The 22,576-nt window shown below is 40.8% G+C and overlaps 8 protein-coding genes across 10 annotated transcripts; 6 read left to right on the top strand and 2 right to left on the bottom strand.

Moving 5' to 3' along the window:
• The first annotated feature begins 3,301 nt into the window (after positions 1-3,301).
• On the top strand, positions 3,302-5,598 carry LOC108146061 (polycystin-2). The gene has a single exon (XM_017271875.2). The coding sequence runs from the start codon at positions 3,349-3,351 to the stop codon at positions 5,509-5,511; it is 2,163 nt and encodes a 720-aa protein (XP_017127364.1). The 5' UTR covers positions 3,302-3,348; the 3' UTR covers positions 5,512-5,598.
• Positions 5,599-7,297: 1,699 nt separating this feature from the next.
• On the top strand, positions 7,298-9,870 carry LOC108145629. 2 transcript variants are annotated; one of them, XM_041708483.1, is made up of 3 exons: positions 7,298-7,635; positions 7,701-7,766; positions 7,820-9,870. In XM_041708483.1, the coding sequence occupies exons 1-3, from the start codon at positions 7,319-7,321 to the stop codon at positions 9,831-9,833; spliced, it is 2,397 nt and encodes a 798-aa protein (XP_041564417.1). In that variant the 5' UTR covers positions 7,298-7,318; the 3' UTR covers positions 9,834-9,870. The 2 variants fall into 2 exon arrangements, with proteins under 2 accessions (XP_041564417.1, XP_017126654.1); XM_017271165.2 differs by having other exon boundaries at positions 7,692-7,766.
• Positions 9,871-14,034: 4,164 nt separating this feature from the next.
• LOC108146070 (cuticle protein 38-like) lies at positions 14,035-17,458 on the top strand. Its single transcript, XM_017271884.1, has 3 exons — positions 14,035-14,238; positions 17,000-17,024; positions 17,081-17,458. The coding sequence occupies exons 1-3, from the start codon at positions 14,129-14,131 to the stop codon at positions 17,405-17,407; spliced, it is 462 nt and encodes a 153-aa protein (XP_017127373.1). The 5' UTR covers positions 14,035-14,128; the 3' UTR covers positions 17,408-17,458.
• LOC121466739 (calphotin-like) lies at positions 14,627-15,121 on the top strand. Its single transcript, XM_017271887.2, has 2 exons — positions 14,627-14,679; positions 14,740-15,121. The coding sequence occupies exons 1-2, from the start codon at positions 14,668-14,670 to the stop codon at positions 15,085-15,087; spliced, it is 360 nt and encodes a 119-aa protein (XP_017127376.1). The 5' UTR covers positions 14,627-14,667; the 3' UTR covers positions 15,088-15,121.
• On the bottom strand, positions 16,099-18,906 carry LOC108146071 (cuticle protein 38-like). 2 transcript variants are annotated; one of them, XM_017271886.1, is made up of 3 exons: positions 18,888-18,906; positions 16,635-16,659; positions 16,099-16,574 (listed from the first exon to the last, which is right to left on the bottom strand). In XM_017271886.1, the coding sequence occupies exons 2-3, from the start codon at positions 16,644-16,646 to the stop codon at positions 16,188-16,190; spliced, it is 399 nt and encodes a 132-aa protein (XP_017127375.1). In that variant the 5' UTR covers positions 16,647-16,659; positions 18,888-18,906; the 3' UTR covers positions 16,099-16,187. The 2 variants fall into 2 exon arrangements, with proteins under 2 accessions (XP_017127375.1, XP_017127374.1); XM_017271885.1 differs by lacking the exon at positions 18,888-18,906 and having other exon boundaries at positions 16,635-16,690.
• Positions 18,134-18,629, bottom strand: LOC108146073 (cuticle protein 16.5-like). Its single transcript, XM_017271889.2, has 2 exons — positions 18,569-18,629; positions 18,134-18,512 (listed from the first exon to the last, which is right to left on the bottom strand). The coding sequence occupies exons 1-2, from the start codon at positions 18,578-18,580 to the stop codon at positions 18,186-18,188; spliced, it is 339 nt and encodes a 112-aa protein (XP_017127378.1). The 5' UTR covers positions 18,581-18,629; the 3' UTR covers positions 18,134-18,185.
• On the top strand, positions 18,863-19,398 carry LOC108146072 (cuticle protein 38-like). The gene is made up of 2 exons (XM_017271888.1): positions 18,863-18,942; positions 19,003-19,398. The coding sequence occupies exons 1-2, from the start codon at positions 18,931-18,933 to the stop codon at positions 19,345-19,347; spliced, it is 357 nt and encodes a 118-aa protein (XP_017127377.1). The 5' UTR covers positions 18,863-18,930; the 3' UTR covers positions 19,348-19,398.
• Positions 19,399-21,478: 2,080 nt separating this feature from the next.
• LOC108146069 (cyclin-dependent kinase inhibitor 1C) lies at positions 21,479-22,168 on the top strand. The gene is made up of 2 exons (XM_017271883.2): positions 21,479-21,561; positions 21,628-22,168. The coding sequence occupies exons 1-2, from the start codon at positions 21,550-21,552 to the stop codon at positions 22,078-22,080; spliced, it is 465 nt and encodes a 154-aa protein (XP_017127372.2). The 5' UTR covers positions 21,479-21,549; the 3' UTR covers positions 22,081-22,168.
• Positions 22,169-22,576: the final 408 nt, after the last annotated feature.

The raw sequence follows: 22,576 nt of genomic DNA, 5'->3' as shown, positions 1-22,576 counted from the left end.
AACTTCCGCACTTGTTTAGCCAGTTGGATGCGCCACTCCATCTTCGGTGGCATTTCCATTGCCATTTCCACATTTCCCCTTTGCCCTGCTCATTTTTGCCAGGAGGTGACATTTTTCGCATTGCGGTTTACCATAAACTATTTCATTGGGGAGTTGTTTTCCACCTCGCCCATTTCTTTCGGCCCTAACCATCTGCTCATTCGCTTGTTTGCCATTGTTTACTCGTGTGCGTTGCCATCTCTCTTCCGCTTTTCCGCTTTTCCTCTACATCTCTGTGTGTCAGTTTTCCCTGCTCTTCGTGTGTGTGTGCATATCTGTAAACTTTATTTGTCAACGGGACGCATATGTTGTGTGTTTGCCAAAAAATAAACGAATCCCCATGCACAAAGTCGGGCATTCCCCAATTGCATTCAGCTCGCCTGTTTGTTGTTGCATTTAATTTTATCTTAATTTGATTTTCCGGCTGCGGGAAAACCAGTGTGTGTATGTGTGTGTGTGTGTGAGCGTGGGTGTCTGACAAATCTATAAGTGCATATGCTCAGCTTGTTCTACTTCGATGATTAATGGTGAACTGAGAGTGAATGGGTGCTGCCGGAAGTAAGTATACGCCATGTGGGCACCGACTTTGAATGGGCGCTCGGGAAAAGGATGATGGCAGCCAGGAAGTCCGTCAATCTGATGTGAGGACTAAGGAAAGCCACATATTTAAATGAAAATTTGTTCATAAGTCTACATGACATTTCTTATTAAGATTACTCCATGTCCGAAAATACATAAAAAGGTACTGCCAAAAATATATCAATTAAAAATTTACAGGTAAAACATTTTGTAACAAAAAATAAAATAAAATACAAATTTTATTGCTTTACTGTTATTTTATTTTTGTTAGGATATGAAACTTTTATAAAGTATAAAACTTATGCAGATATAAAAGAAGGAATAATATTATTTTTTTTTTTTACAAACTTTTAATATTTCGCCAGTAAAACTAGAAAAGAGATAATGAATTAAACTAAAAAGTATTTAGCATATTTACTAACCCTATTATGCGGTTACTTATGCCAGTCGTACCGCAATTCCCTCACTTCCGAAATGAGACATATGCCCAGTTCCACAAATCTACTTACGGCACAATAAGGATTCAGTTTCAGCCCTAGCTTCAGTTTCATCTCCGGCTCAGTCATGAAACTTTGCAATGGCCAGCAAAACTTTTGTGCGGGCTAAGTGCAAGTCTTAGGTTGAAGTTGGGCATTTTTTGCTCCGATTGCGACTGAGACTTCGACTTGGACTGCAACTGAAAAGAAATAGGAGCGGCCAGTTGGGCTGGAAGTTTCCTCTGAGCCGCTGCACTTTCGCCTCACATCTTTCTGCGGTCAGCTTACTAACGACTTTTCGATACGGACCGAGAACAGCTAAAACTTTTGCGCTTGGCCTAGGAGATAAAATGTTCCGATCGGCGGGGTGGCTGAAAAATGAAGGTGGAAATGGAGCGGGGGCCACCTGAATGGGGCACACCCGGACACACCTGCTCCTCCAGCTAATCCCGGGGCGGGAGAAGAGAAGTCGGGTGCCATGCATATTAATATGCTGCACAAATGTTTGTCGGCAAACAAAGTGCCAGGATGCCGGCGCTCAGAGTCGGATGCCGTGTAGTTCAGTCTATTAAGAGGCACAATGGACTTCCTCCCCCAGAAAGCCCGGATCCAAGGAAAGCACGGGGCATGTGATGCTTCATTTCCGCTTACCCCCAGGGATAAAATGTTGGTGCACAGAAAGAAATTAAATGTTGGGCAAATGTTTTTGCAGAAAAAAAAAAAAACAAGGAAAGATTGAGGTGCACAAACAAGGCATACTTTCCGTTTATTTTAAAAAGTAAAACGCTTTATGTAAATTTATTTTAACTTAGGTTTACTTAAAATGTATTGCTATACTTTTAAAAATGTTTTTACCATCTTTTCTCTGTGTTGAATATATTTTTTGTAAGGAACATGCTAAACTAGTTGACTAATTATTTGTCATTATAAGTTTTAATTTATCAATATTTTTTTTATAACAAGAATATTAGTAGATTAAAGGTTGTTTACACACGAACGATTTAGTGGAGCTATGATATTAAAACTATACATCGAATTGTATACAAAACGGTATTGTGGACCTTTGATTCCATCAAACTTTGACTAGGATAACAAATACGTGTAGTTGGTTTGTGCTATAGAGTGAGGTAAGCCGAAATGTTTCCAAGGTAATAATATAAATAATTTACAAATTATTTTAATATGTGACAAAAAGTACTTATCAATGCCGTTTTCTTTACCTGTAAAGTGAAAGAGTGAAAGCTTTCCTCACTCGAACCGTTTGCCGTTTAGTTTCGCATGAAGCGTAGTCTGCCCTGTAAAATGCATAAATCTTTGTTGGCACTGCAGCTCGGCTCATTCCGAGATTCCCGTTCCTGGGTCTCAGGTCCTGGGGTCCTGGTTTTGGTATCCTGGATGCTGGGTGGTGGCTCCCGAGGCCTCAGACCTAAGACCCCCCGCCATACTTGAGCGTCTTGTTTGTTGCACGTTTCATTTGTCAAAAAAGGTTTAGGAATTTTATTGCCAGAGCCCCAGCGCTCAGAGCTCGGTGGCAAAATGCCCAGGGAATGCGAAAAAAGTGGGTGGGAATGTGGGGGAGGCTGTGAATCTGCTGCACTTGTCGGCTGCCCTAAGTGGCAACTGCCGGGAGCCCATTGAAGTGCCACTGATAGCACAATAATTTGTACACGGCTTGCACCCGACAAGGACAAAGAAATGCAAGGTTAACTAACTACCAGCAGGCAAGTGAAATTAAAGCGAGTTAAGGCTGCCTGGGAATACCAGATGCGGGATTAGAGAGGTGAATATTTCATGGATTTTCGGGTAAAAGCAGAAAACAAACTGCAAAACGAGGACATGGCGAGAGTTCTTAAGTTGTACATAAAGATTAAATGTACGGAACAGGCATAGCCAAAAACTGAAAGTTAGCCAAGAGCTTATTGTTAGGCAACTAAAATTATAAAAATGTGTTTAATGATATTTATTGAAAAGAAATATGATTAGGGTGGTATCATAAAGAACTAACATATTCAAAAAATTCCCATATTCCCTTAACAGATTTGACTGAGAAATTAGTAGCTAACTATAAAGCTAGTAGTAAAGAAAGTGTTAATACAAATTATATTGATAAATGATTACAAAAGCAAGCGTTTACAAAGCTTTCTATAAAGAGCCTCATTTTGTGTTGTCAACAAAGTATTTTTAAAAGAACTGTCAAAGAATTACCTTTTTTAAAATAACAACCAAGGAAATTACGAGGATAAACCACGTTACAATGGCAAAAAAGAGTAGTAACATGATTTTCTATTTGACATTTTTGATAATAGCCGGATGTATTGTGTGCATCTGGAAGTTCTCGGGCTTCAATCATGAACCGGGCAAGTTTCACAAGATCCTGGTGGCTTTTTTGGCAGTGACGCTGATTCGGCTTCTGATTTTTACGCCCATCAAATTCGTGATCATGGCCCTGGATGCCGCCTGTTGGCCTCCTCAGCAGGCTCCAGTTACGCTCGATGAAGACGTGAAGGTTGAGACATTGATCGACAACTTAAGACTCAAACTACGGACATTGCGGAGTGAGCTGTTGATCACGGAAAGCCATCGAAATGAGGCGATTAACCTGAAGTACCGCCTGATCAAGGAAGAACTCTCTCTGACGGGCAATCTGTTTTTGGGATGTCTCGGCATGATTTTGGTCATATTTAATGAGAATCTCTACTATAACACCGCCACAGTGAACTATCTATTTAAGAAAAATCATACAAATACGCTCGGACTATCGAAATTGTCCACGCTGCCGCATGTATATAAGTTCATAGAGCAATCGCTGATCCGGGCCTTCACGGATAAGCAGAACACGGCTGGCGGGGCTCCCTGGGTGCATGCCGAGTCCGTCAGATTGCTGGGCGTGGTACGATTGAGGCAGCTGCGGACGGAGGACACTCACATGGGTCTCCAGCCTCCGGTTCTAACGTCGAGGGACTATTTAGCGGGCTGGCAGTTGCCATATGTACGTGTGCCATATACGAACAAGTTCTGGCCCATCTACCGACCCTGGGTGGCGAGTGTTTTCGACTTTCGGGACATACTCATGGGCTTCAGTCACTACGGCCATTTCATCACGTATCCGGAAAATATGGGCTACCTATGCCTGCTCTCGGACACGCGTATGAAAAGCCTAATGATACTGGAATATTTACATAAGAACAAGTGGCTGGATCGGAATACGAGTGCTCTGTTCATGGACTTCACGTTGTACAATGCGGACGCGAACATCTTTAGCGTGTGCACACTGTGGGTAGAGCAATTCCCCTTGGGCAGCATTCACTCCCACATAGAAGTGGACAGCTTCGTTTTCGTGCAGCAAATGGAGCAGATCACGGCCCTCGGAATTCTGATGCTATTCATTTTCGTCATCATTTGGCTGCAGTTTGCCAAGTCGTTTTTCGTCAAGATCTGGTATGAGCCGCATCTGCTGAAGACCTTGTGGGTCCTGGTTGACGCCACGATCGTGTTCCTCAGTATGGTTGTGGTCGTGATACATGGGATCCGCGACAACCTGGTCCAGACGATGCTGCAGCAAGTGGAGCTCTCTGTGCTGATGAAATTCATTGATTTCAGGGAGCCTTCGCGAATCACCTACTTTGCCGATGTCTTGATGGGATTCGCACTGGCTCTGGTCACCATGCGGCTGTGGAAAGTGATGCAGTTTTCCGGCACCTTTCAGCTCTTCACCGAAACCCTCTATAAAGCCTGGAGATCGCTGCTCTTGACGATCGTGATAACCATCATATTTATTGCCTCCATCGGCATTGCAGCTGTCGCAATCAATGGCACTAACACAAAGCACTTCAGTAATCTGCCCTCAGGCATTGTTTCGGTCGTTGGCTTTGTCTTTGGCTTCACTAATCGAGTGGGACCAGAAGATCTATTCTACGGTGGCAAGTGGCTGGGCATCATCTTGTATGCCATGCTGGGCTTTGTGGTCAAGATCCTGCTAATCAATTTGATTGTGTCCCTGCTGAGGGATCAACTGATGAGTGCCATTGTGAAAAGGGATCATAAGGTACTGCATAGCATATCGTTTCTCCAATTTCTTCGCGTCGAGTATGCCGACTTCATTAATTTTATAATGAAAGCAACTCGTTTCCAAAAGCCGTATAAACGAAAAAATCGCACAGTGGCTGAGAATATCCAACGAAAACTGGACGAGAGGCTAGATAGCCAGGATTATATGAAAAGTATTAGCTATAAGAAGAGAGACGAGGAATTAATTCAGTTGAGATATAGAGAGCGTATCGAGCGCACCTTAACTTTGGCCAAAATTCTGCAGACGCAAATGGAACTGATAGAGAGGCTTAAGTTCGGAGATGATGAAGGAAATCTGCCGAATTTGGTCGAAGCTGAAAGTCCTGGTCCGTCGAACCGAAATTCTTAAGGGCTTAAAGCTATAGCTAGCTTTTAAAACAATACACTTTTTTGTGCATCGACAAGTTTTTAATATACTTAAAAAATTACACATATAGTAAGAGATGTACAAACTGTAAGACATCTGAAATTCAGTAATAGAAAATGGGAAATAAAATAGTTCTTTAAAAATAAACAGATAATTGATTTATTTTATAGGGTATACACCAGTATAATAATACCCTCTGCAAAGATTAAAGAAAATTTTTTTATAAGTGTACTAAATACTGTATAGTTTTTTAAATTGTTACTTATGTCATGGCTAAATAATTATGCGCAAACAGGCAAAACTTTTGACTTGAAAAGGCTTTTAAGGCAATTTGGCGCTCGCTTTGTTCGACTTGTTTGCTATCCAGAATTCTGGCTGTGCTCCAAGACGCCAAACTAAATGACTTATATAAAAAAAAGAGGAGTGGAACACCCCATACTATTATTTCCCCCACCCCCTCACTATTGTTATGAAGTAAGCAAATAAAAATTTAATACTGCAAGCTTTTAGGCCGAGCCCGAACTGCAAAACTATTCCCTGCGAAATCTGAGCTAAATGCTAACGCTGAAAAGGACTTAACAAACATTGTCGAGCATATCCTGTAAACTAAACAATTGTGAAAACTTTTGTGTCCCCTTTTTGCTATCAACCCACAGACAGATAGTCTGGCAAGTGTTTTTCTATATATTTTTTTGCGGTACTTATGTCACTCGGGGGGATTGAGTAAAACTTTTATAATTATTAGCAACAAATGAGCAGTGACAGAGCGTTTCTGCCGTGACTGTAACTTTGTAGGTTTTCCAGCTATCCAGCTATCCAGCTTTGCCGCTTCTGGCTTTTTATATAAAGTACCCAGACGGCAGAAATCACAAATGATCCCCGCCCTCAATTTAAAAGTTTTAACTACCTGACTGTTTCTCCAATTTACTGCCTTTGAGGCTGTGTGTGTGTGTGTGTGTGTGTTACCTGAAGACAAACGGCAGAAGAAAGAGTGGCCAAATCAAAAGCCATGTGGAGTTTTTCCTGGCTCAGTGTGAGCTGGGGAGTGAGTTAAGTTGCCCGAAAAGTTTTTAATTTTTGATCGCTTTTTGTATGGGACCACAATCAGCAACTAAAAGTATGCATTACTTTTTCAGCCCGCAAAAGGTGACTGGCCTACAAAAGCTGGCTGCTATGGCACAGTTTGTGCAGAAAACTACTCCCAAAAGTAGGCAATGCACTTTGTTTTCAAATGCCTGGGGGGAATTATTTTTGCAATTGAAAATTTACATATAGAAAATCCTTACAACTTTATACATTTGGTTTCCTAAGTTGAAATATTCCATATTTAAAATGCAACAATATTTCACAATGTTGGCAAGCACACGACTTAAATTGGAACAATTTGTTCCTTTCCCATTTAAACAATTCATAAATTATTTGATTGATAAACAATACTAAAAATAATTAAAGCCTGACATTATGTATAAAATATTAATAATAAAATAAGTAGAAAATTAATATATTTCTTAAAATTGTCATTTTCGGCGTAAATTAACACAGATACATTAAAGATTCCGATGCTATAAACAAGAGCAAACGTAGAAAAAACAAAGAACCTAATATAATGTGCATAAACCATTAAAAGCGACTGATAAAAAAATATTTTTAAGCTTAAATTCATATTTCAATAAGGCTTTTATAATTTAATAGCTATAGCCAATAGATACAGCGGCAACTCTGATGGGGTTGTTGAACACATTAGGTCATTTGACGTCTGACAACTAAGTACAATAAATTTTCTCGCAAAATGCCACGATCGTCGAAATCGAAAGGGAAACCTCCGTCGAATGGGGGAAGACATACACCCATTATCGAGATTTTATCCGATTCTGATTCAGAAGAGGACGAAGAGTTTATCAAGCACTTGTTCAGCGACGAAACCCTCAAGAAACTAGAGTCGAAAGACATTAAAGGCCGAAAGAATGTAGAAATTCCAACGGAGAAGCCCAGAAAATCCAAACGCAACAAAAAGCCAAAGAAAGGCAAACACGAAAAGAGAAAGAAGAATACAGAAATTCCCATTTCGGACAGCCCTGGAAATATTTCAAACATTTCTTTGCCCAGGTAGGAACTTTATAGGAAATATGTATTTTTAGATATATTTATACATCTCTTTGTAGCCATTCTAGGTCTATAGAAACACCAAAAACAAAGGCAATAAGGCCAGATACTCCAATTCCACCACATTTCTCATGGTAAGCTTTACTCAAATAGTAAATTGAGCTAGTTATTTAATACATTTCAAAAGCCTTTATAGTACCCCGATTTTAAAGCCGTTGCCCACCAAGTTTTGCATTGGCGATGTGGTTCTGGATTTTGGTCTCGAGGAGAACTCCGAGCCCATGCACGTGGTTTCCGATGTGGAGGCAATGCCGCCACCGAATCTATCTAGGATAGTCAAAGCGCGACGCTTGCCCACCAAGTACAAGGTGAAGCAGCCGCCAAAAAAGCCAAAACCTGCCCCCAATAAGAATCCACCAGCAATAGATACAGCGTGGTTGATGGACCGCACTTTCCGGCCCATGTCGCCCATCAAATCGTTGCTCGTGAATGAGGTGAAAATGAATCTGCCATCGTCGGAGGATATTTGGAAGAGTTACAGGGACTTGAAGGAGGGTTTGGTGCAGCCCTCGGAAGCAGAGTGGCCGCTGTGCTGCATGGGAGGTCAGAAAAGCGGTGTTGCAAAAACCACAGAAACTTCTAACTCCCAGGAGTCTCGCTCAAAAAAAAGCAAACATGCAGAAAGTTCTCCTACTGAGCTGCTTTTGACTTGGGAAATGAACAGAAAAGTGGGCAATGAATTGCAGCAGCAGCGAAATTTTCACAATGAAGATTTGGTCTTAGATCATCTGAATATAAGCGTTGAAGAAGAGAAAGCCATGAAGGATTGGATTAAGTCAGAAGGGCTCGACGAGCCCCTATGTGATATTGAAGAATTCGATGTGCTTCTGAGCTTGGCCAGCGACTATTCCAAGAACAAGGATGTTCTGTTTGAGTTGTTAAAGCCCAAGAGTCTTGTTAGCAAGCCGGTCAAGGAAGTTAAAAAGAAGTTACCGCAGTTGGCGATTGAAGTCTTACCTCGTAAAGTGGATAAAGTGGTTAAAGTGGATAAAGTGGAGTCAGTAGTTTTGCCAGAAAAAACTGTAGAAACGGAAAATCCAGCTAAGAAAGCCCAACCGGAGGAACTTAGACCAGAGCGACCCATTGTTCTTCAGGTCAAGGACATTAGACCAGTACCTCCGAAACCTCAAGATGAGGCAGCCATCCAGGACTGGCTTCAGCAGTGTAGTGACACCGTTTCTCAGCAACTGCAGTTTATCTTCTATGAGGACAGTACCAGTCAGCAGGAAGCCATTGATTTCGAGAGCGAGATCAGCAAGGAGCAGATGAAGCCGCGCAGTCAGGAAAAATCTAGTGCACCATGCTCCAAAGAGTCTGGCTATCAGAACAGCTATAAAGTTCGCCTCGAGGACTTCGAGGATATCATTGACCAAAACATGACGGAGTTCAGGGACCCTCAGGCGAAAAGACTGCGCTCCAAGTGGGACCAGCAATTCGGCGTTAAGTCGGCGGAGAATTTGAGGAGGTCGTTGCTGCTGCCACCTTTGCCAGTTCATCTGGACAAGTGCCTCCAGAAGATCCGGATCCTCCGGCGTCCCGCTAAACGCAAAGTCGAGGACTTGCGACTGCGCATTGAGATGAAGTTCTGTAAAACGTTTTGCACTCTGCAAGTGAACAAAAATTTGGACTTAAAAGTGGCTGTAAATAGTCTTAGCAATGCACTTTACAACAGCGATATAGATGTGATCCAAGTGGGATATGAGGCCACACAGATAGCCTGGATTTGGTCCAATGGCACTTTGATGATTATCAACGGCAGAAGTCAAGCAATGCTGGCCGAAACTCAAAAGGATGTGTTGGCCAAGATTACGGGGCAAGCTGATTTCAAGGCCGATAGCTCGCACAAGTTGCTTCATTTACGCCTCATGTCCTGTGCCTACTATCCTTGGCGAATTGCCCTGGTCGAGTTCAGTAAGGCCTATGCCCTCTGCTCAGAACTCCTCCCTGATGAGGTGCAGTACGTCTACTACGTGGACAGGGCACTGCCCGGAGTGGCGGCGCGGGTCCATGAGTCGGGAATGATCCACGTGTTCGCTATGACCACGGATCAGGCGGACAAAATGCTGGCAAAACTATATCCGCTTACCGCCAACCATCGAAAGGCCGAAATCAAGGTCGTCAAAAACGAAAAGACTACATAAAATTGTTATATGTTAAACTTGACTACTTTATAGCAATAAAATTTTCCAATAACTTTTTTTTTAAAACTATCAAATAAAATATATTCCAAAAGAATTCTTAAAATATTAAGTTATTGTTTGGTACATAGTTTTTAAATTAATGATAAATTAAATAAAACAGATATGTGATTTGGAATGGACTTCTATCACTTTTAACAATTGTAAATTTTTTTTGGAATTTTCTAATTGAAAATCACATTGTCAGTTTAAATGTAAATGTTTGTAAAATGTGCAAAAATTCTGGGAATAATATATTCTGAAAATCAGTCAATTTTGTTTTTGTTTAAAAATGTTGAATTTATTATTCAAATACTTTTTGTGTAAAATGTGGAAAATTCTCAAAGCAATAGTTTTTTTGTTTTGTATACAAATTTTGAATTTATTTTAGAAATAAAATAAAAAGCTAAAAAGGACCAATAATAAAAGCATCATTCGCTTGAAGATAACCCCACAAACATTTTCCTGGACATATCTAAAACCTTCTCTTTAAAATATTTTAGCCCAACTCTTGCCTCCTGAAAATCTCTTTGGCCAGAAAGCTCTCGCCAAAGAGAGCTGCTGAATGGAAGCCAGAGGACAAAGCTTTCTCTCCCACGCAGGAGGACCAACTTCGTCCGGCCAGGCTTTTGGGTTAAAGTTTTCGCAGAGATACGAAGTTCCGTTTATGTGGTAGCTATCTCTGCGGACAGGATTCGTGGCAGGATTTAATTCATAACTCGAGTGCCGTGTCCTCGGTGTTCAGCCAAGGTTAAGTGCTGGTGCAGCGCCAAACACGTCACTTCTCAGGTCTCCTGAAGTCCTAAATTTTTGCGGAGGAGTGTAGCAGCAGCGCCGCTAGGGATTCGCCTTTACCTTTTCTTATATTCTTATTTTTCCCGCTACTTAAGCACGAAACTCTTCTCCACACCAAAAATTGATGTTCCTCCATTTCGCAGAACCCAGAAAGCGGATGCCTCATAAACAATTGCCTGGATATATAATACATCGGCTCATTGTGTTGGGTCGCTTGAACTTTTGCTTAGCCTTTAATACCCGCTGAAAAAGGAATCCTTTTGATTGAAATATTTTCCTCGTTGGTGTGAATGAACCTCACAGCAATTAAGTAAATTACATTGACTCTATATAACAACAACAGAAAAGGAGATGAACAGGCCACAATCCGGCATAATTAAACCTTGTCACGCCCAACAAAAAAAAAATGTGTATAAATGATTTGCATAAAACTTGGCTGGGAAAACTTTAAAGCCTCGCTGACCTTTGGCGTATCATTTTTTAAACCGAAAAACCACCCGCTAAAACCAAAACCTTTTTAATTTACACGACACGTTTCTTGGGAAAAAACTTTTTAGGTTGTATTTTTTGGGGGATTGGAACACCTACAACGGTGTGATGGCCATAAGCAAAAAACAAAAGCAGTGCTAGAAATATTGAGGCAATCAAAAATGCAAATATCACTACGTGAATTGTTAGTCCGCAGGACAAATCCCTTCTTCAAAACAGGCCCTCGGGATGTTCTTCGTGGGCGGAGTCAATAAATTTGCCTGCAATTTCGGCTTACATTAATTCATACTTACGTATATATTCCGTTTTATTTATCGCAAAAAGTTAATTGCCAGGCCGTGCTCTCTATTAATCATATTCCATAATTTGTTTAGCCTAATTAGCCATATAGATAGGCAGGCATCTGGCCCAGCTTCTCCTCTTTTCGAGGCCAATGAGATAGACTCGGGCTCTGGATCATTAGCCAAGTCTCAGAAGAGTTTGGCAAGTATTTTTTTTTGCGGGGAGTTGCGAGCACAGATTGGATTTCAATACATACGCGAATTTTTTATATATGCATTGTACAAAAAAATACGCTCCCTATTATATTAACTCTAGTTTTTTTTTTGAAGTTTTCAATAAATGTATTTAATACTGTCGTAAAATTTCAAGCTAGTTAATAAATAATCTGTAAGCTTTCTTAAATCTAACCAAAAGTGAATGACAATGAATAGTCCAAGTCACAAAATATTATTAGCATAATACATTCCTCACACATTGTTAGCCTGGGTAATCCCTTTGCATAATCAAAATAAAGGAGAAACATGAAAATAATCTTAGCAAACATTTGCCGGTCCTTGTACTCCTGTCTCATCGCATCCTGCATCAGATTTTGTATTGCAGCCAAGTCAAACATTAAACGAAATGTCGCCTGGCCATTATTCAACCATTTTGCGCCTTGTCGGCAAACAAAATTAACAGCCAGCGGAAAACATCTACCGACAAACAAACATGCAGAAGGGAGCTGGCACGGGCATAAGCAAGTCATAAAGTTCGGTAACTAGGCTCTGTCTGGTCCTCTTGGATGCAGGGCAACAAATTTTTGAATCTGGTTGCTGTTCTGTCGCAGTAACTTCATCTTGGCTCCTGCCTGTTACATTTAAAATACCCATTTCTAGGTATACTCTATTCCTTATTCGAGAAAGACTAAGCTTCAGACTTTACAATGCGTTAATATAAATTTAATTTAAATTTTAAATTACTTTAAAGTATTTAATATTTAATAATATAATATAATATGATATCAGTTTAAAAACTTAAAAGTCATGGCAAAGCTTTTGAATTCAAAATAATTTTATTACTAATCGGTGTGAATTTTTTATTGAATACAACATATTTATATATCTTAGAGGGTTAAATATATTCCTGCTTATATTTTTGCTCAAATACATAATTATTGTTTTCTCTGTTTGTTTCGGACATAATGAATTCTGCCATTTTAAAATTAAAGAAATTAAATTGTACATTTTTTCTTGAAGCAATTGTAAAAAATCCTATTAAGGGTATGTTTATATTCGATTCCAACAGGAAGTTTTATTTTTTAACGCCCCGTTTTTACATGTGCGGGCTTTTTTTAATGCAAAATTCGTGTAGAGTTGGGAGATTTTTCGCTTTGCCCGCTCCCGGATTTCCACAGTCGTCGACGTTGTGTACCATTTTGCTTGTTTTTGCCATTAACAGCAATTACAAAATGGCAAACAAAAACGCAACCGACAAAAAAAGGGGCGTGGACGCTGGGCAAGGGCGAACTTTTAATTATTTAGACGAGAGAACGCAAAAGTCGCGTTTATACATACTTTTTTGTACACTTTTTGCAAAATGTTTGTTTGCTGGCTGCAGATGCAGATTTTTTGGTCTGGGCGTGACTTTCACCTGGCAAGTAAACTTAATTATGCAACGAGTTTGCTTCTTTCGGAAATTTTTGGAATTTTGCAGTTTTTTTGCAATCACAAGTTGTAACTAATCAAATTAAAGGCAACCCACGAAAGGAAATCTGCTCAGGAAAAACGAAAGGAAAGCGCCAACGCGCAAATCCTTGAGGATGTGGAATGTGGTGGATTTTCAGCCCTGTGGCAGGCGATAACGTATGCCGGGGATTTTTTTTCGGCTTTTCCTTTGGCTTCTGGCAGCTGGCAAGGAAATGCCATTTTCTATCTAAACGCGCGAACGCAAAAATGGCTATTTAAATTGTGCATCAATGCATGAAATGCGCCATGAAAGCGTTTTAGATAAGCGAAAAGGCAAAACTAAAAAATAACCACGGGCCCAAGAACAAAATGGGATTATGGCGCGACACGCAGAAAATAAAGCATGACAATATCAGATTCTCATCGAAAATATATATAAACAAAAAGAATAAACAAACAAAATACATTTTGAAAGCCGCTTTTTTCACATTTTTCTAAAGTTAATTAAAAAACGCAATTTTAAATCATATTAGCTCTGTGATAAATGGTGAAAGGTGAGTTATGAGATTTGTCAGTTCAATAGGAATTTGGTAGTGATGTGCTTCATGGAAAGGCTTTAGCTCCACAGAAACACAGAAGAGAAAAGGAGTGAAAAAGTCTGGTGTGTCTGGGACACAAAGACACAATGCCCACAAATATTAAATGCAAAAAAAGTTCCCATTAAACAGAATTTGTTGGTAAGCTGGTTTCAATTTAAGCATATTGTATTCATTTACTTCAATTAAATATTTTTCTAGTTGATCACGGTTTTGTTATTTAGATAAGGATTGGTGCGGGAGCAGCGGCGTAGCTCAGGGGAGCGGAGTAGGCCAGAGGAGCAGCCAGAGGAGCAGCTGCATACTTGGCAATCACGGGAGCAGCCACGGGAGCAATCACAGGAGCAGCGGCGATTCCATTGAAGTTCCTGGCGATCACCTGGCTGCTGGTGGCAGTCACAACTGGAGCAGGAGCAGCCACAACAGCTGCGGGATGAGTGTAAGCCAGAGGAGCAGTGTAGGCCAGTGGAGAAGTGTAGGCCAGAGGAGCACCCAGAAGTCCTGGCTTGGCAGCAACACAGGCAACGATGGCCAGGATAACAACAGCCTGTGAATAAAAACACATTAATAAAAGTAGACAGAAACTCAAGACTACAAACTCACGGATTTGAACATAGTGATGGTTGATTTGTTATGATGCTTTCGGTTTGAAGACTTGAACTTGTCTGATATCATTCCTCGCTTTCCTTGTCGCTATTTATACACCAAAAGGTACTTCGTCTGTGACCTCAACTCTTCGAATTCAGTGGCCACCAGCAGTTATTCCACATTCATCAGTGGGAAATAACATAAAGTATGGTAAAGTGTAAATGGTAACGGTAGACTGTCGCAGCATTTAAATGAGCTGAATGAGTTCGATCATGAGTCACAGCTGAGTATTGCTTCGGGTATAAATAGGTTCGACCAAGAGCAGTTGGACATCAAACAATTTCCAGACTTCCCAAGAAGCAAACAAAGAAATATTTAGCCACCATGTTCAAATACGTAGGTGCTTCAAGAAAGGAACTGGAGAGGATTATACTAATCAAACCTTTTTGTTCACAGGCCGTTGTTGTCCTCGCTCTCGTTGCCTGTGCTGCTGCCAAGCCAGGACTTTTGGGTGCTCCTCTGGCCTACACTGCTCCTTTGGCTTACACTCATCCCGCTGCTGTGGTTGCTGCTCCTGCTCCAGTTGTGACTGCCACCAGCAGCCAGGTGATCGCCAGGAACTTCAATGGAATCGCCGCTGCTCCAGTGATTGCTCCAGTGGCTGCTCCCGTGGTTGCTCCCGTGATTGCCAAGTACGCAGCTGCTCCAGTGGCCTACACCTCTCCATTGGCGTACTCATCTCCCCTTGCGTACACCTCACCTTTGGCCTACAATGCCCTGCCAGCTGCCCCAGTTCTTGTCTAAGAAGCTTTCAAAGAAATATAAAAATCAAACCCAATTCCAATTGCTCCTCCTTTTTTCGGCTCCTGCTAATTGGATTTACCGCTGGCATACTAAGACCGAAAGTACCCACAGCCTGCCGGTGGGACATTCGAAAGTTTTCAAATGCCGGTCACGTAGTGGCCATAAAAATTATTGTCAGCTCAGCGGCAGCAGCTGCCGTTCAATGTTTGTTACATTAAATTGTGCGAAATTGATTTGTATTCGAGGGCTATTTTGTTTGTAGCCTTTGGGCACCGAGCTTGGCAATTATGTCAAGGTCAAAGAGTGACCTGTGACCGACAGGAGCCCTTGATGTTGCACCCTAGGAGGTGAAAATCACCTCGTTGTAGACCTGATGGGCCAACTGCCAGTTGACATTCTTTTGAGAAAAAGAGCCATCTGAACATTTGCTATTAACCTCCTATGATAAAGAAAACATAGTAATAAATTAAAATTTTGTTTTGGAGGGCGATGGCTATGGCTATTAGGGGTTTTATTAACCATGTCGTTCCCAGAATTGAAGGTCAATGAAAATTTGTATAATTTGCGTAACAATAGAGCCGATTTTTAATCAAAACTATTCATAAATTTAATAATTAATTAAGAGTAAGTTATATCCTTTATCTTATTCGTATGATGATGTTTTCAAGGCGTCACATGGTTTTTACATTCAGAATCGTATGAAAACAAATTAAAGGCTTGAATTCTATATATACTCATATTTTCTTCACTTAAATTTAGGATTGATTTGCATTATTTCGTTGTTCTTGAATTTCAATTCATTAATGTCTAGATTTAGTTGTGTTTGTAAATTTCAAGATTATATGAATATATTCTGTCAAAGAACCGTTCACTTACAATGTAAAGCGAAATTCTCGACAAATATTTTGCATTTGAAGTAGCCACCATAAGTTTATAAGCTATGCTGAATTTATTTATTTATATATATTACCCCATTCTCGCTTCTGTAGTAAATTATGAAAAATAATATAGTTATTATGCAAACGTTTTTTATTATTTGAATTAATTTCGTAGTCAATATTTAAGGAACTGCAATTTTGTTTTAATTTATTTAATAGTACTTAAACCAGCACAGGTGCCGCTGGGAGACCATTGTAAGCGAGAGGAGCTGTGTAAGCCAAGGGGGAGCTATAAGCCAGGGGGGCAGAATAGGTCAGAGGAGCCGCCAGAGGAGCCGCGGCATATTTGGCGATAACTGGGGCAGCCACTGGTGCAGCTGCATACTTGGCAATCACGGGAGCAGCCACGGGAGCAATCACTGGAGCAGCGGCGATTCCATTGAAGTTCCTGGCGATCACTTGGCTGCTGGTGGCGGTCACAACTGGAGCAGGAGCAGCCACAACAGCTGCGGGATGAGTGTAAGCCAAAGGAGCAGTGTAGGCCAGAGGAGTACCCAAAAGTCCTGGCTTGGCAGCAGCACAGGCAACGAGAGCGAGAACAACAACGGCCTGCAAACAAAAAGGTTTGATTAGTATAATCCTCTACAGTTCCTCTATTTAAGCACCTACGTATTTGAACATGGTGGCTAAATATTTCTTTGTTTGCTTCTTGGGAAGGCTAGAAATGGTTTGATGTCCAACTGCTCTTGGTCGAACCTATTTATACCCGAAGCAATACTGTGATACTGTGACTGTGACTCATGATCGAACTCATTCAGTTCATTTAAATGCTGCGACAGTCTACCGTTACCATTTACACTTTACCATACTTTATGTTATTTCCCACTGATGAATGTGGAATAACTGCTGGTGGCCACTGAATTCGAAGAGTTGAGGTCACAGACGAAGTACCTTTTGGTGTATAAATAGCGACAAGGAAAGCGAGGAATGATATCAGACAAGTTCAAGTCTTCAAACCGAAAGCATCATAACAAATCAACCATCACTATGTTCAAATCCGTGAGTTTGTAGTCTTGAGTTTCTGTCTACTTTTATTAATGTGTTTTTATTCACAGGCTGTTGTTATCCTGGCCATCGTTGCCTGTGTTGCTGCCAAGCCAGGACTTCTGGATGCTCCTCTGGCCTACACTTCTCCTTTGGCCTACTCTCATCCCGCTGCTGTGGTGGCTGCTCCTGCTCCAGTTGTGACTGCCACCAGCAGCCAGGTGATCGCCAGGAACTTCAATGGAATCGCAGCTGCTCCAGTGGTTGCTCCAGTGGCTGCTCCCGTGATTGCGAAGTATGCCGCTGCTCCTCTGGCTGCTCCCTTGGCCTACACCTCCCCGTTGGCCTATTCCGCACCCCTGAGCTACGCCGCTGCTCCCGCACCACTTCTTATCTAAATAAGGAACCTGTGATCACCTAGAAAAATAAACTAAATCTTTGGAACTTAAGCATAACAACAAATAATGGCTAATAACTGTTTAAAAGTTATTTATAATTCTGGTTAGAGGTTTGTGGGTTGTTAAGGATACATTTGCAAGAGTTTAAACACCTGATTTCTATCATAAAGGTCGCATAGTAATATTAGATTTGACATAGTTTAAACCTAAATTATATTTTCAGATTTGAAAATCGATTCCGAAAAAATCAAATTAATTATTTAAGAAATATTTAAATATTATCATGTTTCAAATAGGTGAAAGCCGGAATAGATGAAAATCAAGGTGGAAAATATAATTCAAATTTTGTGGATTTTAAAAACAATAAATGCGTATATTTAGCAAACGTTCTATTGACTAAAACTCTTTTTTTCAAAGTCAATCAAGACCGAAGAAACTATTGCTCATAAAAATTATTGCACATTTCGGCTGATCAACTAAGATTTCAACAGAGTCAAAAACGGATTTTTTAGTTATATGCGCCCAGAAAAAAATCCGTTCAAAACTGTAAATTATCAAAAAATCAAAAATTCACACTTCATGAACCCTCGTTCATTACATTTTCGCAAAATTTCTGTATTGAATAAGTTAGCTTACAACAAATAAGCAAATTTAGATTAACTTCTAACAAAGAATACTCTTTTACTCCTTGAGTTTTGGTTTATGTCAATAAATGAAAGAAATTAGTTTGAATAAAAGTTCTTTTTATTTTTCTAGGTGATCACAGTTTGTTTTTTTTTTAGATAAGGAGTGGTGCGGGAGCAGCGGCGTAGCTCAGGGGGGCGGAGTAGGCCAAAGGAGCAGCCAATGGAGCAGCTGCGTACTTGGCAATCACGGGAGCAGCCACGGGAGCAATCACAGGAGCAGCGGCGATTCCATTGAAGTTCCTGGCGATCACCTGGCTGCTGGTGGCAGTCACAACTGGAGCAGGAGCAGCCACAACAGCTGCGGGATGAGTGTAAGCCAGAGGAGCAGTGTAGGCCAGTGGAGAAGTGTAGGCCAGAGGAGCACCCAGAAGACCTGGCTTGGCAGCAACACAGGCAACGATGGCCAGGATGACAACAAGCTGTGAATAAAAACACATTAATAAAAGTAGACAGAAACTCAAGACTACAAACTCACGGATTTGAACATAGTGATGGTTGATTTGTGTTGATGCTTTCGGTTCGAAGACTTGAACTTGTCTGATATCATTCATCGCTTTCCTTGTCGCTATTTATACACCAAAGCAAGACAAGATTCCGACTGTGACCTTAGGCAAGCAATTTCCAAACAATGTTTAGGTATTCCACATTCAGCAGTGGGAAATCACATAAACTATGGTAAAGTGCAAATGGTAACGGCAAACTCGCAGAGCATTTAAATGAACTGAATACGTCAGAGCTGCAGACTGTTTTGGGTATAAATAAGCTGGTATAACGGTAGTTGGACATCAAACCATTTCCAGACTTCCCAAGAAGCAATCAAAGAAATATTTAGCCATCATGTTCAAATACGTAGGTGCTTCAAGAAAGGAACTGGAGAGGATTATACTAATCAAACCTCTTTATTCACAGGCCGTTGTTGTCCTCGCTCTCGTTGCCTGTGCTGCTGCCAAGCCAGGACTTTTGGGTGCTCCTCTGGCCTACACTGCTCCTCTGGCTTACACTCATCCCGCAGCTGTTGTGGCTGCTCCTGCTCCAGTTGTGACTGCCACCAGCAGCCAGGTGATCGCCAGGAACTTCAATGGAATCGCCGCTGCTCCAGTGATTGCTCCAGTGGCTGCTCCCGTGGTTGCCAAGTACGCAGCTGCTCCTCTGGCGGCTCCCTTGGCTGCTCCTTTGGCCTACACCTCCCCTCTGGCGTACACCGCCCCACTGGCCTACCATGCCCATCCAGTGGCCGCTCCAGTTTTGCTGTAAGAACAATGACTGATCTACAACCGAATTAAAATTAAAGAAAATCACAAAGAATTAAATGGGTATCAATGGGCGGGGAAATCGTTGAACTGTCGCACAATTTTAATTGAATTAGCCACTGTCAGCTGGTCGTGGCCATAAACAACAGTAATGACTGCCCACTGGTACTCCGCTGGCCATTTGCGGATGCAGCTCACGTAGCCAGTGGACAAGTTATTGGCCACCGGCAGCCGTCGCTGGATGCGTGATATTTAAGAGTGGCCCAAATGGTTTGTTTTGAAGTTGTTGTCAACAAATATGTACATGCAATTATGTCAAGGTCGCAGGGCCGACGAGGTCGGGCTAATGAACTTTCGAGGGCTAAGCGAATTTAACAATGACAAATAAATGGTACTATTATGAAGTTTAAGTATCCAAAAATGAGTTCTGCTTTATTCATTAAGTATCTCTAAAAATTAATTAATTTATATTTGTATATGCAGACAGGTGATATAATAAATTTTGTACTCAAAATAGTTTTAGACAATAATTTGTTATTATTATTATTACTTAGTTAATTTGCGATTCAAAAAATATTTTAAACATTTATATGAACATATTTTTTAGTGGACTTAAATATTTCTCTGTTTAATTATACTTTAATAAAAGTGAAATGAAAACCTGGAAACAGATTAAATGTAGGATCTAGCAGAATGTTGTATTTTTTCTTAAAAAAAAAAACAAAAAAAGTTGTTTTTAGGACCGCTTATCCAATCCGATATATTTTAATGGGTTCGAAAGAGAACGTGACTGCCGGAAAGGAATTAGCATTCAGAGTGCGCACCACACCTGCTAACTGTAATAAGCGTACTACTTTAGTAATTTACATATATCTGTATCTCTTTATAAAGTAACGATTTCGTATCTTAAATGAAGTTGAAAGTCAAGACACCTCAAGGTTCCACAAATATTTTGCAAAATTATTCAAGAGCAAATAGTTCCAGTCACTAGTATTCAAACAACAAATCCTTGATCGAATTGGGAATAATAAATTACAAATAAACTAATTTAAAGAAGAAACCCAGCTACAAAAACATTTTTATGTTTATTTGATTTTATTTGATTTTATTAAAATACAATCCTGACTACAAAAATTATGTTTGTCCTCATCAATAGGCCTACTCAATTTCTTCCGACGAAAATATAAACAATGTTAGAGGTACTTACGGGTATATAATCAATGAAATTTTTCTAAGAATGTAGTAAACTACGGTAATAAGTTTCGAGGTCAAGAACTAGATCTTGAGATCAGGATTCTGATCATAAGATTAGTAGCAGCCTCTGGAGGTCTATTAATTTTCCGATCACTAAACCTCCTTTGACCGTAAGTAAATACATAAAATATATAATATTGGCAAGAGAACTCAATTTTTTTTACTGTCACTTTCAATCGGTCAACTCTTTCCTTAATTCTCTCCAAGCATATAGGAAAGGTCAGTCAACCACAACCGCATTCCAGCCTTGACCCGGATGGCAAAAACAATAAACGTAACGTCGCCGTCCAGCAGAGGAGTTCCCAAAATCGTTCAAGTGTGTTTATGTGTGCTTTCTACTGCTGACCAAATTCGGCACGTGCTCAAAATGCTTAATTGGCCGGGATGCCTGGACTAGACTATATATGTATATTTTGCTCCTGCCAACAGGTTTTCAATGAAAATGCCTGGCAGCCAGAAACAAAGGGTTAGAAATGTTCACTTGAATTATTGTTATGAGTAGTTTTGCTTAATTTCTGACCCAAAACACCAGTAAATTTCGACCAAGGGATGTGGTTACTTGGGAAGGTTTGGTTTTAAGAACAATTTGGTAAGTAAAATAAAAATAGGTTTTGTGTCACTACCAATTAACCCACTTGTTAATTTTCCTAGCTCACATCAACCACATGAAATCGAAATTGCAGTAAAAATCAATTTATGAATAGTGCAATTGGCTGCCCTTCGGGTTTTGTGCCGTCCCTCAAAGACCTAAAACCTAAAAGCCACCAACTATTATTTTTCAGACACTTATAATGGGCCAACGGTGCGTACACTTTAAGAATATTAAGTAGACGCCGCGTGTGCCATTCGATCGTATAAATACGCCAGCGGCCGCCTTCGTTTGTCATCAGTCAGCTCTTTGCTTTCAAATCAACCCAAGCTCAGCCTTAAATCAAAAAACCAAACACCCATCATGTTCAAATACGTTAGTTTTGGCTAGCCAAGTAACTCTAAAGGCTGTTTTTTAACTAATTTCTTGACTTATTTCTAGGCCGTTGTCATCTGCGCCTTGATTGCCTGTGTGGCTGGCAAGCCGGGATTGCTCCATGCTCCGCTGGCGGCTCTTCCAGCTCCTCTGCTGGCTGCTCCTGCTCCGGTTGTCACCGCCGCCAGTAGCCAAGTGGTGGCCAGGACCTTCAATGGCATCGCCGCTGCTCCGGTGATTGCCCAAGTTCCGGTGGCACCTGCTCCAGTTTTGAGGACACTGGCGGCTCCCTTGGCTGCTCCCTTGGCTGCCCCCGCTCCCGTTGCCTTCGCAGCTCCAGTTCCCGCTCCACTGGCCACCCCGATCCTCAACAGAGTGGCTCCGTTTGCTGCCCCCATTGCCACGCCCTTCGCTGCGCCCTACACCCATCCCATTGCCGCTCCACTTCTGGCCAAGTACACGGCTCCACTGGCCTATGCCCCAGCACCTTTGGGCTATGCCGCGCCCGCTCTGTGGTAAAGGAAAAAAAACGCCAGGGATTAAGCAACCGCTTGTGTGTTCAATGACTGATAGCCCTTAATAAAACTCGTTAAATTGGTTAAAAAAATATTGACTGCATTGTTTGTCTGCGCCTCGGGATTCGGCTGGAGTTTTGTGAAAGGTAATCCGTTAAGGATATTTGGGCTTAATATTTTAATGCAACAATATATACCTCGAAAATAATTGAGGTTTTGATTAGCAATGCAATAATTTATAAAATAATTTTGGGACGGGCTTAAAACAATTTTAACTTCTACATTTCTGTTATTAAAAATATCTTGAGATTTATTTAATCACCTTAAAAACAACTCGTGAACTTAGCAATATCCTTCGTTTTTACCTCACCTACCCACCCAAAAATACCTTTAAAAAATTTTCAGAACACATGTAGAGTCAATCGTTTGTGTCGCGTCGTCGCTTTTTATTCAGGTCATTTGTGTTTCAGTTTCCCACATTGGTTTCGTCTACGCTTCTA

Source organism: Drosophila elegans, unplaced genomic scaffold (genome assembly GCF_018152505.1).
Source record: "Drosophila elegans isolate 14027-0461.03 unplaced genomic scaffold, ASM1815250v1 contig_208, whole genome shotgun sequence".
NCBI lineage: Eukaryota > Metazoa > Arthropoda > Insecta > Diptera > Drosophilidae > Drosophila > Drosophila elegans.
The sequence above is the reverse complement of the archived record's forward strand: the minus strand, read 5'-3'. Positions and strand labels throughout refer to the sequence as shown.